This window comes from Oncorhynchus kisutch, linkage group LG30, assembly GCF_002021735.2.
Source record: "Oncorhynchus kisutch isolate 150728-3 linkage group LG30, Okis_V2, whole genome shotgun sequence".
Classification (NCBI taxonomy): Eukaryota; Metazoa; Chordata; class Actinopteri; order Salmoniformes; family Salmonidae; genus Oncorhynchus; species Oncorhynchus kisutch.
The window spans coordinates 3,837,344-3,850,432 of NC_034203.2; the positions used below are offsets into that span (position 1 = coordinate 3,837,344).

At 43.2% G+C, this 13,089-nt stretch overlaps 1 protein-coding gene across 4 annotated transcripts in view; it reads left to right on the forward strand.

Moving 5' to 3' along the window:
- The window catches only part of efr3a (EFR3 homolog A (S. cerevisiae)), a 236,022-nt gene that overhangs the window by 116,091 nt on the left and 106,842 nt on the right, over positions 1-13,089 (forward strand). For all 4 annotated transcript variants that reach the window (XM_031810880.1, XM_020466614.2, XM_020466615.2 and 1 more), the window contains exon 7: positions 3,153-3,302. In XM_031810880.1, the coding sequence (XP_031666740.1) occupies positions 3,153-3,302 (150 nt within the window). The remainder of the gene's footprint in view (positions 1-3,152; positions 3,303-13,089) is intronic.

Consider the following 13,089-nt stretch of genomic DNA (forward strand, 5'->3'; position numbering starts at 1 on the left):
TTGGTCAGCGCATGCTCGCAGTACACGGCCTGGTAGTCCGTCTGGCCCTGCGGCCTTGTGAATGTGGACCTGTCTAAAGGTCTTACTCACATCGCCTGCGGAGAGCGTGATCAGTCTTCCGGCACAGCTGATGCTCTCATGCATTCTCAGTGTTACTTGCCTCGAAGCGAGCATAGAAGTAGTTTAGCTCGTCCGGTAGGCTCGTGTCACTGGGCAGCTCTCAGCTGTGCTTCCCTTTTGTAGTCTGTAATGGTTTGCAGGCCCTTCCACATCTGACGACCGTCAGAGCCGGTGTAGTACGACTTGATCTTAGTCCTGTATTGATGCTTTGCCTGTTTGATGGTTCGTTGGAGGGCATAGCGGGATTTGTTATAAGCTTCCGGGTTAGAGTCCCACTCATTGAACCGGCAGCTCTAGCCTTTAGCTCAGTGCGGATGTTGCCTGTAATCCGTGGCTTCTGGTTAGGGTAGATACGTACAGTCACTGTGGGGACGACGTCATCGATGCACTTATTGATGACGCCAATGACAGATGTGGTGTACTCCTCATTGCCATTTAGATTTCTGGCTAAGGTTAATTCGATTTCTGGCTAAGTTTATTCAAGATGTATTGCATTAGTGGATACTTGCACTGTTCTCAGGGCAGGTCTGCCGGTTTTGACTAGCAGATGTGACTTTTCGCAGCAGGTTAGGAGAATGTAAACTGCAGGTTAGGAGAATTGGCGTGTCAGGTTAGGAGAAGGACATTAATGTTAGGAAAATGCTATAAAATTGACCCATACGTGACTCGGAAATATCTAGCTACAACCAAGCCTGCCATTAGAACAGTCTTGGTTTGTTATTTTTTTTAACACATTAAGATTTTTTTTTAAACAATACAAAACATACACAATCAAATGACAGCATACAGACACACACACACAAACATCGACATCACACCTGCCCAGATCCACCTTCTCACACCCCAGTGCCCACATCACACTCCGCCACATGGCTGCACAAACTGCACCATTTTGTTTCTCTCTATCGCCTACGCACTTTCAACATTTAGATGTGTAGTAAAATTTGAAAAGTTTTTTTTACATTGGATAAAAGTAAAGACTCAGAGCTAGAAAATGGTGTATCATACACTACAGTTGGAGAACATTGGGAAAGTAATTCTGCTTTGGAAGTTGATAAACTTGGGACCTCACTTTTGAGAAAATGGCCCTTGAGTGATTTGGTAAACCTACTGGAAAGCTCTTTGTCTACACCCATTCAGCATTGTTCACACCCTCTTAAGCCTTAGCCCCACCCATTTCTTTAAGGATTCACATGTGATGTCATGTACTAAACTGAAGACCGGTTTATACCACATCTATCGATAGTTGTCACAGTTACATCATGAACATTCTATTGTCGCCCAACATCATCAAACTTGTCGTTTTTGTTATAAAACAGTATAAATACAAAAACTACAGGCTGCCTGTTTGTCCAAAATAGCATAACTAATGTATTTTAACACCAATTAACCCACCTGTTTAAATATGTATTCAGTATATGTCAATCTAGCAACTTTCTAAACAATATTTTGGTTTGTTTCTAGCTTCTTAGCTATCTAGCTAATGTTACGCTAGCTGGCTAGTCAGTTCAAATAATGACCATATCATATAGCTGACAACTTCTTCACTTTAGCTAATTTGTCTTCATTTATTACAGGAAAATAAACTCACAACAAGATCATTATTTACTAGTTAATGGCTAGCCAATTACAGAAAATATCTTGCGGTTGTGAGTTTGTTGAAAGAAAATGAGGGCATTCTACCAGAGTTTTTTATTTGGACTATGTCTTGTTGGCCTAACATTATATCCTAATTTGACTTTGGTCCAGGTCATGTTCTTCACATTACCGTCTGGTAGACACATAGAAAATCAAAGTTGATTTATCACATGCACAGGTTACAGAAGGTGTAGTGAAATTGATACTTGCATAGTGGAGTCTTTTGTTTAGACATGTAGCTAGCTTGCTAAACAATGAACCATAATCCTGATTTATACTACCCTGTATGAATCTGCAGGTAGCTAACCAACCCGGTTCAATGTTAGCTAGCTATCTAACATTAGGCTATAACTAGCAATGCAAATGATACAAGTAATATTACTACAAAGATCATACATGTAACGTTAGCTAGCTAGCGAGCAAGCCAGCTAACATTAGCTAGCTAGCTAACAGTACGCTTTAACTTGCAATGAAAATGACTTTCTGATAAATTAGAAACGTATTATATCTGAAAATGTAGCTAGCTGGACTATCTTACCCATATGGATGGACTCTTCTCCCTCTCTATCACGGATACCATGGTTGCCCTTAGTTTGAAGATGTAATCTGGAGACCGGTTTGTTATACAACAGCCTTCTGTGTGTTGTCTATTCAACTCCCTCTATATATTTGCAATCAAACAGACGGATTTTCTCCAGTTCCTTAGCTATCACACTCTGCTTCCACTGGGCATTCCACTGATTTCACATCTCGGCCCTCCAGAAAGTGGAGAGCCATACTTTTTTGCTGTTCTACTATGTGATATCTTCAAACAAAGATGTGTTAGAAAGGATTGCCTACACATACTGATCAGCTCATGTTATAATCCCCAGTTTACAATTGGCTCATTCATCCCCCTCTCCCCTGTAACTATTCCCCAGGTCGTTGCTGTAAATGAGAATGTGTTCTCAGTCAACTTACCTGGTAAAATAATGGATAAATAAATAGATAGAATCGTGCTGCATGGCAGGCCAATCCAAACTCATCTTTCGACATTTCCAGCCCATCTATCTCAGCCAATCATGGCTAGCGGGAAGGTTCCAGTCTTTTCCGTGGCTAAATAAACTTGTCTCGTAATTGTACTTTTATTCTCATTTACAGATGGCCATTCACGTTTGTTATGAAGGCACATGAAAGTTCACATGTTCCAGAAGGCATTTCTGCCAAAAAACAAATGTTGAAAAGAAATGCCTCTCCTGTGAAGTAGTGACTTGCGACGTACGCATAGTTTCCTGAAACGTGTCAGAAATGTGGAAAAAGGGAAGGTGTCTGAATGCTTTCCCAATAAACTGTGACCTTTGAAATGTTTAAGTCCTTCAAATATAGTATTTAAAGTGTGTGTGTATCCTGTTTAGGATCCGTGTGGCCGGTATCAAAGGGCTGCAGGGTGTGGTGAGGAAGACTGTGAACGATGAGCTTCAGGCCATCATCTGGGAGCCCCAGCACATGGACAAACTCATCCCCTCCATGCTGTTCAACATGCAGGATGCTGAGGACCTAGACAGGTACTTAAAAAATGTATATCCCCACATGGCAGTCATAGACATTGAAATATATATTTATGCACTAACATCAATAAATCAACAATTAGTCCTGGGAGGTGGTCCTGACTGTCACAACTTGTCTACTTAAAGTAGTCATCTGCAGTTAAAATCACAACAAACAGGCCACAGATATGGCAAACAGCTGAGGGATGGGGCTGGAAAAATGCAACCACTCTCAAATTCATAGACAGACCTATGGATGCAAGGACTGACTGTCCAATTATAGTTTTAAGCATTTTTTATTTATCTTTTTATTTGACCTTTTACTTTAGTTTATTTAGTGAATATTTTCTTAACCAACAATGCAGTTCAAGAAATAGAATTAAGGGCTTATAAGTAAGCATTTCACGGTAAAGTCTACACTCGTATTTGGCGCATGTGAGAATTTTTTTTTGATTTGTTTAGTGTTTATTTACAAACAAAGCAGTAAAACATCATTATATTTTGGGTTCTGATGAGGTTAGACAGTTGAACTAAGTTCCAGAGGCATTTTACATTCTATTCTTCATTAATCAAATGCTATATTAACATAAATGCAAAAGTCCAAACATGGATGTTGCCATCGCAGATTACCTCTAATTATATAATATTCCATTTAGCAGATGTTTTTATCTAAATAGACTTGCAGCACAGTGAGAGCATATATTTGTATATAATCCCTTCGGGAATTTTAACTAAGAAACAAAATATTGCCCCTTGAGGCCAGGGTTCGATCCCTCTGTCATTTCCTCTCGTCTAAGATATCAGTTAGACAAGAGATAAGTTCAAATATAAGTTCAAATATTGTAGCTAGGCTTGATTTAGCTTTCCCGGTAACTTATGGAATCAATAGTCCTAAAAATGCGAACCCTGCCCATCTGGCACTCCATGTGCTAGCACAATCAAACACTCCGGGACAACAAATAATATTTGAAACCAGTTCTTAAGGTGAACCTGTTTATCCATAGGAATATAAGGCTTAGATCAAGGGCCCTAAGTTCCAGTCTAAGGACGATGGGAAAATCTGGAAAACACTGGCCATTGCTAACTTTTCATGAATCTTCACTCTTTTTACACTATATAGACACTAGTAAAATTCCCACAGGGATCACATGTACATATTGAAAGTGTATGCACACACTGTACTGTACGTCACTTTGGTTAAAAGCTTCTGTTAAGTGACATTTTTATATTAGAATTAAAGACTGTTTGAATTGACATATTTCTTCTCAATAGACATCAGCTAGCTCTAAGAAAATGTGTCCCTTCTCCCTTTCCCCTCTCTCTCACACCCCCTTCATCCATTGCTCTATTCTCCCTTTGTCTCTCTTTCCAAGTGGTAATCCACCACCGCTCTTCTTTCTTAATTGTAAAAGAACCCCCCTGAACGTCTGCACCTTTCTATGATCGGTCCGCTGTGTACAGTGCATTCGGAAAGTATTCAGACCCCTTGACTTTTTCAACATTTTGTTACATTACAGCCTTATTCTAAAATGTATTCAAGTGTTTTATTTCCTCATCAATCTACACACAATACACCACAATGACAAAGCGAAAACAGGTTTTTAGAAGTATTTGCAAATGTATAAAAAATTAAAAAAACACTAACTATTCATACCCTTTTCTATGAGACTCAAAATTGAGCTCAGGTGCATCCTGTTTCTGTTGATTATCCTTGATGTTTCTACAACTTGATTGGAGTCCACCTGTAGTAAATTCAATTGATTGGACTTGATTTGGAAAGACACACCTGTCGACATAAGGTCCCAGTGTTGACAGTGCATGTCAGAGGAAAAACCGAGCCATAGGGAATTGTCCGTAGAGCTCCGAGACAGGATTATTTCAAGGCACAGATCTGGGGAAGGGTACCAAAAAATGTCTGCAGCATTGAAGGTCCCCAAGAACAAGGTGGCCTCCATTCTTAAATTGAAGATGTTTGGAACCACCAAGACTCTTCCTACTGCGCAATTGGGGGAGAAGGGCCTTGGTCAGGGATGTGACCAAGAACCCGATGGTCACTCTGACAGAGTTCCTCTTTGGAGATGGAAAAACCTTCCAGAATGACAACCATCTCTGCAGCACTCCACCAATCAGGCCTTTATAGTAGTGGCCAGACTGAAGCCAATCCTCAGTTAAAGGCACATGACAGTCCACTTGGAGTTTGCCAAAGGGCCCCTAAAGGACTCAAACCGTAAGAAACAAGATTCTCTGGTCTGATGAAACCAAGAACTCTTTGGCCTGAATGCCATGTGTCACTTCTGGAGGAAACCTGGCACCATCCCTACAGTGAAGCATGGTGGTGGCAGCATCATTCTGTGGGGATGTTTTTCAACGGCAAGGACTGGGAAACTAGTCACGATCAAGGGAAAGATGAACGGAGCAAAGTGCAGAGATCCTTGATGAAAACCTGCTCCAGAGCGCTCAGGACCTCATTTTGGGGGCGAAGGTTCAACTTCCAACAGGACAATGAACTTAAGCACATAGCCAAGCCAGCGCAGGAATGGCTTCGGGACAAGTCTCTGAATGTTCTTGACTGGCCCAGCCAGAGCCTGTAGCATGGGTAATATTGTGTACCACAAACTCCCCAGATGCCTCGCACAGTCTCAATTTGAGTCCCAAATGGCAACCTATTCCATATATTGTGTATTGCTTTTGACCAGGGCCCTATGGGGGCTTTCCTATGCCCCCTGGGCCAAAGAAGTACACTATATAGGGAATAGTTTGCCCTTTGGGACCCAGGCCCTCTCCTGAGATTTTCCATTAGCCCGAGGAGGATGAGTGACGACGGGGAATTGACATAGTTCTTCTGGAGAAGGGAGAATAGCTTGATGATATTTCATACAGCGAAACCGTTAGGAGAGGAGCCGGAGGTAGCCGTTGAGCCAGGCTCTTGCCCATGCTGGAGATTAAGATTTAGACACCTTGACACGCGGCGGCTCGGCTTGATGAGACAGGACAGGTTTGTGGAGATAAAGCTTTACCCTCCTCTCCTCTACTCTCCTCCTATCCCCCGGTGCAAAATACAGACATCTCTCTCTTGCTCCCTTTCTCTCTCTCCTCTGTCTCTAGTCTCTCCTTCTCCCCTCTCTTTCTAGCCTCCTCTCTCTTTCTGTTCTTCTTCCCTCCAGGTCGTTTCCATGTGAACAAAGCTATTTTTGGAGCCAGACTTTTTTTTCTGTCCTTATAAATGGAGCTCTCTTAGAACAGCACACGAGCACTGCCGCATGCTGAGGAATTCCAGTTTTGATACACCTACCACAACAGTGTTTGTCTCATAATAATATTGTTTCGCCACATGTTTACCGCCTTATGAAGGTAATGACACTTGGGGCTAGGTGGGAAGGGGTAAACAACACATTCTACAGCACCTTTTTAGCTCGTCGCCTGTCAATCACATGGTATTCACAAAGTACATGGCTTTTCTGTGACTACAGTATAACCAAGGAAATTGGTTGTAGCCCTTTCTCTTGAATTTGTTGCATTGCACAATGTGGTCAAGATAAAAGTGAGCAGTCATGATACACCCATCTTTGTATGTGCACAGGTTATTCATGCTAGCATACTTTTTGAATCGTGTAGTTTACCTGCAGAGAAGATCAGAAGTAAAGAGGTTCATTCAAATACAATTTTTTATGGAACACAATGGGATTCGCGGTAGGCGGATCACTACTAGGAAGAAACAATCACACAACATCTGTCAGAAACAGACCGGTTGACTGGTGAATGAGGTGAGCCCCTCCTGCTTTATAAGGCTCCACTCACCCGCCCAACTGGTTATTCTCGCTCCCTTCCTTGCGAAGTTTACTACGCTCGGGAATCTCCCCTCAGCACGACTTGATCCTGCTTAAATGTTCTCAAGCGAACCGCAAGGTTAACGCTGCCGAACGTAAGACCTCTGCTCTTGTCTCTTTGTGTTGAAGTACAATTCATTTTCTACTTTTCTGCATTTTCTACTCTTTCTACTATATTTGTGACCAACTGCCTCGATTCGGTCTTATGTAGCAAAATTTGAAATTGTGTTTTTTTACATTGTATAAAAGTAGAGACCTAGAAAATTGTATATCATACACTGCAGTTGGAACATTGGGAAAGTAATTCTGCTTGGAAAGCTGATAAACTTGTGACCCCCCCTTTTGAGAAAATGTCCCTTGAATGTTTTGGTACACCTACTGGAGAGCTCTTCTTTGTCTACATCCATTCAGCATTGTTCCCAACCTCTTAAGCCTTAGCCCCACCCATCTCTTTAAGGATTCACATGTGAGGCTATGTGCTAGACAGAGTGAGTAGTTTAGTAAACTACCAAAGATTTCAAGACTAAAAGTGGTAAAAGTAGTAGCCTACAATAAGGAAAAACTCCAGGTAAAAATACACTATCTAGCCCTTGGCCTATATCCTAATCTGACTTTGGTGCAGGTCATGTTGTTCTTCACTGATAAACACACTATATAAAAAATATCTAAGTTTATTTGTCACACACACAGGCTACAGAAAGTGTAAATGGTACAGTGCTATATCAAAAACAATGTGTCCAGATAAAAATAACAAGATAAAAGATATTGTATAATTATTAGATGACACTTGCCCGACACACTTGTCTAAATTGATGAGTCATGTGAAGGAAATTCTATAACCACCCCCCAGCCACATCTAGCTAAGTGGATGGGACACTATTGTCTAGACATGTTCAATAGATTGCCGTAATCACCCCCAGACACATCTGGCTAACTGGAAGGGTCATGTAATCATCTGGCGAAGTGGTGTTTAGACATGTACTTTAGCTAGCTAGCTAGCATAGTCTCAACTCGTACTACTACAAATGTAAACATTATCTTTAGCTGTAGTATGAATCTGAAGGTAGCTAATGAGCTAACCAACAATGTTCAAAGTTAGCTAGCTAATATTTAGCAATAACTAGTAATGCAAATGGATTTCTGATTCAAATAATATTACTACACAGATCATACACATAATGTTAGCTAGCGAGCTAGCAAGCTAACATTCACTAGCTAACAGTACGCGTTAACTTGCAATGAAAACATATAATATGTGAAAATGTAGCTAGACTCTTACCCATATACATGGATGAACGCTTCATGGCAGACTGGAACCAAAACTCAGTTTTGTTTGTAGCTGCATCTTGTTTGGCCAGCGTTGTCAAGTCACTCCGGTTCACATGACCGTGGCATGTGCAGACAGTAGTCCATGACTTTTTTCAACTGATCTGTCGATAGCACCTGCTAAATTCAGGGCATCAATATTGTTGAGAAAAGTAACAGCATTTTTGTAGTTTGTGGCTAACGTTAGTCTTTTCTACCGCGCTGTTTTTTGAAAGATATATCAACACATAGTTAGCTAGCTAACCACCGTCTAGCAATTGCTAGCTTAGCTCTCGTATATAGTTCACCTCAGATTAAATGTAGACTCCGCTAACCTAAGCTAGGTGAAATGCTTAGACGGCCTACCTCAGCTAGCACACCAGTTCAGCTTGCATAGTTCACATAACGTTCAGTTGTTTTTGTGCTTACTTACTTGACCAGCCCGACCTACTAGGTTCTCTGGGCAATAGACTCAAAAACCGATTCAGCTCTACTGGGTGGCGCAGTGGTCTAGGGCACTGCATCGCAGCGCTAGCTGTGCCACCAGAGACTCTGGGTTCGCGCCCAGGCTCTGTCGCGAACGGGAGGTCATTCCTATGCGTCCGCTCACAGGGAAGATGGAAGGGGCTCACTAAAACCTCCATGCCACAACTCTCCCCTCTGCTCTTTTTGATTTAGCTGTGGAAGACCGACAATTTGGATGTACCCCATTCTGGACATATGGGTCCCTCAACAGCCATATTGAAAAGGTCCATGTGCTTACTTACTTGACCAGCCCGGACCTATGGTCAACGTGCTGTCTAGCTCTTTTCGTCAAGGCGACTGGTTCACTTCAATCGACCTACAGGGCTCTTATTTTTACGTAATACCAGCACACAGGAGGTTTCTCAATTTTTCCATTCATGGAACAGCCTATGAATACCTTGGTGTCCCCTTCGGCCTAGCACTAGCTCCCCGCATGTTCAACATTTGTGTGGAGGAGGCTGTAGCGCCCCGGAGAATCAGGGGATTAAAGAGTGGCGCAGCGGTCTAAGGCACTCAGTGCTAGAGTGCTTCTCAGTGCTAGAGGAGTCACTACAGAACCTTGTTCGATCCTGGGCTGTATCACAACCAGCTGTGATTGGGAGTCCCATAGGGAGGCACACAATTGCCCCAGCATCGTACGGATTAGGGTTTGGCCTGGGTAGGCCGTCCATTGTAAATAAGAATTTGTTCTCAACTGACTTGCCTAGTTAAATTAAATAAAAATGAGAGTCTCCACCAAAGCAGTACGAGACACGGCTTCCCTCTTAACCCACCTCACCGAGTTAGGGTTCAAGATCAACAGGAAAAAGAGCTGTTTGGTGCCCACATAGAGAATAGAATACCTAAGCGTCAAGCTGGATCTATTTTATCGGGCTACACTATCGACAGTTCCGCAGGGGGCGCTCCTGTTATGCTCAGAACGTATCTTTGAGTCTTGGGGTTGATGGCATCCTCCATCTCAGTACCACTGTGTCTACTGGGAATGAGAGACTTCCAGCGTTGGGTATCTACCCAACGTCTGTGTACACAACATCACCTCAATCAAAAAGTTAACGGTAACCTTCTCTCGGCTATCTGTCACTGGAAGAGCCCCTCGATCTTTGTCCCGACAGCTCTGCCTCTCATGTAAACTACCTCAAACTTCTGACAGTGTTCCTTTCATTGAAATGTTTTCAGCCCTTCAGGAATTATCACATCCTGATCAGGACAGACAATACGACTGGGGGCATACATCAACCCCCAGGGTGGCACTTGCTGTCAAGATGATTCTGTGGAGCAGAACACACCTACTCTCACTATGCGCGACTCATGTCCTGGGCGTACTGAATATAGGAGCGGACTTGTCCAGAGGGAATCCCCTATACGGGGATTGGAGACTCCCATCCCCAAGTGGGGAACCAGATCTTGGAGAGATATGGTTGAACACCATTGATCTCTATGCATTGCACAAAGAGAGAAACTGCCCGCTGTTCTTTGCGCTAGCAGTACTACTGGAGGTAGACGCACTGGCACACCCTTTGGCCAAGTGTGCTGCTCTACGCTTTTTTCCCTCTATGCCTGAGGCTTATCCCTCATCTTAGTAGTCCCAGGATGGCCAGGAAAGCTCTGGTTAGGGAAGATCACTCTCTTACTTTGACAAGCCCTGGCAGCTACTGTTACGCAGGGAACTTCTGACCCACCCTCACCCAGAAACCATGGCCCTCAGAGCCAAGCCTGTGAGAGGATGAATCTGAATGCGACAGGCTTACCACTCATTGAGACTATTCAGAGTGCCAAAGCCCCTTTTTCACTGTTTGGAAACAAGTGGCATGTTTTTGAGAAGTGGCTTTGACAAAAACACAGTAGGGATCACGTTGCTTACGTCCAGTCTCCAAGCCTTTAGCCCCGTCTTGGGACCTATTTTGCTTGAGGTTATTTCACAGCAGCCTTTTAAGCTGCTGGAAGGTGTGGAGATGAAATATCTCTCCATCAAAACCCCTTTGCTGATTGCCCTTATCCCTGCAGAGTGAGTGAGCTTCACGCACTGCCAGTCTACCATTTGTGCCTACAGTTTGCACTGAGGTTATCCAAGTTAACTTAAACCTTCCTTTATGCCTATGGTCAGCGATAATTATAATTGCCTTCCCTTAGAGCTTGTGGCTTTCTACCCGCTGCCATTCACTAACATGGAATAAGAGCCTCTCCACCAGCCTCTGCACATTTACTTGGACAGAATGAGAGCCTTACGCAAGAGCGACCAACTCTACATCTCTTCAGCGCCCCCCTGCAAGGGTAGGCTCCTCTCTCGTCAACGACTATCCCATTGGATAGTGGAGGCTATTATATTGGCTTGTAATAGCAAATGCTTCTCTTTACAAGGGATATTCAATGTGGCATGTTTGGCTACATTTGAGGTTTTACCAAAAGGATGTCACTGCACCTTCGTTGACGCCTACTGTCCCCTGTGTCGGAGCCTCTGAGGGATGCTTTTTTTGGAACTACCCTGGCTTCGGAGAACATGTCTGCGATATTGGAGTTGGCCATATCCCATTGCGATACTTCAAAACATGTATTTGAAAGAACTCTGATCAAATGTAATTGTCACATGCTTCGTAAACGACAGGTGTGGACTAACAGTGAAATGCTTACTGATGGGCCCTTCCTAGCAATGCAGAGAGAAAGAAAATTGAGAAATAATAGAAAAGTAAAACATGTAGTAATAGATACACAATGAGTAACAATAACTTGACTATATACAACAGGTAGATATGTACATATAACTATGAATAAAGTGAGAGTAAACAACAGCAGCATATGTGTTGAGTAAAATTAAATAGTGTGAAAAGTGTGCTATTTAGTTAACTATTCAACTAAATATTTAGCAGTCTTATGTCTTCGGGGTAGAAGCTGTTAACGGTCCTTGGTTCCAGACTTGGTGCATTGGTACTGCTTGCTGTGTGGTAGCAGAGATAACTATCTATAACTTGGGTGGCTTGAGTCTTGGTCAATTTTTAGGGCCTTCCGCTGACACCGCCTGGTATAGAAGTCCTGGATTGTGGGGTGCTCAGCCCTAAGGATGTACTGAGCCATATGTACTACCCTCTGTACCGTTTTGTGATTGAATGCTAAGCAGTTACCATACCAAGCGGTAATGAAGCCAGTCAAGATGCTCTCAATGGTTCAGCTATAGATATTTTTGAGAATCTGAGGGCCCATGCCAAATATTTTCATCCACCTGAATGGAAATAGGCGTTGTCGGGCCCTCTTCACGACTGTATTGGGGTGTTTGGACAATGATAGATCCTTAGTGATGTGGACACTGAGGACCTTTAAGCTCTTGACCCGCTCCACTTTAGCCCATTCGATGTGAATGGTAGCGTGCTCGGCCCCCCGTTTCCAGTAGTGAACAATCCGCTACTTTGTATTGGTGACGTTTAGTGAGAGGTTGTTGTCCTGGCACCACACTGCCAGGTCCCTGACCTCCTCCCTATAGGCTGTCTCATCGCCATTGGTGATCAGACCTACCACTGTCGCGTCGTATCAAACTTAATGATGGTGTTGGAGTCGTGCGCAGCCACACAGTCGTGGTTGAACAGAGAGTACAGAAGGAGACTTAAGAATGCATGTGTTGTTGCCCACGCTCATCACCTGGGGGCATCCGGTCAGGATCCAGTTGCAGATGGAGGTGTTCAGTCCCAGTGTCCATAGCTTAGGGATGAGCTTGGAGGGCACTATGGTGTTGAACTCTGAGCTCTTGTTAACGAACAGCATTCTCACGTAGGTTTTTATTTTGTCCAAGTGGGAAAAGGCAGTGTGGAGTGCAATAGAGATTGTGTCGTCTGTTGATCTGTTGGGGTGGTATACAACTGGGTCTAGGGTGTCAGAGATTATGGTATTAATGTGAGCCATGACCAGCCTTTCAAAGCATTACATGGCTACAGATGTGAGTGCTATGGGGCGATAGTCATTTAGACAGGTTACCTTGGCGTTCTTGGGCACAGGGACTATGCTGGTCTGCTTGAAACATGTAGGTATTACTTGAAGACATCTCACTCATATTATCATAGAACCAGGGTAATGAACGTTTTCATCCCCATGGGGAGTCAGGTGCCCCCTGTCATGTAATTTTATTCACTGTGATCTCAAAGGCAAAACGGATCTGAAAACGG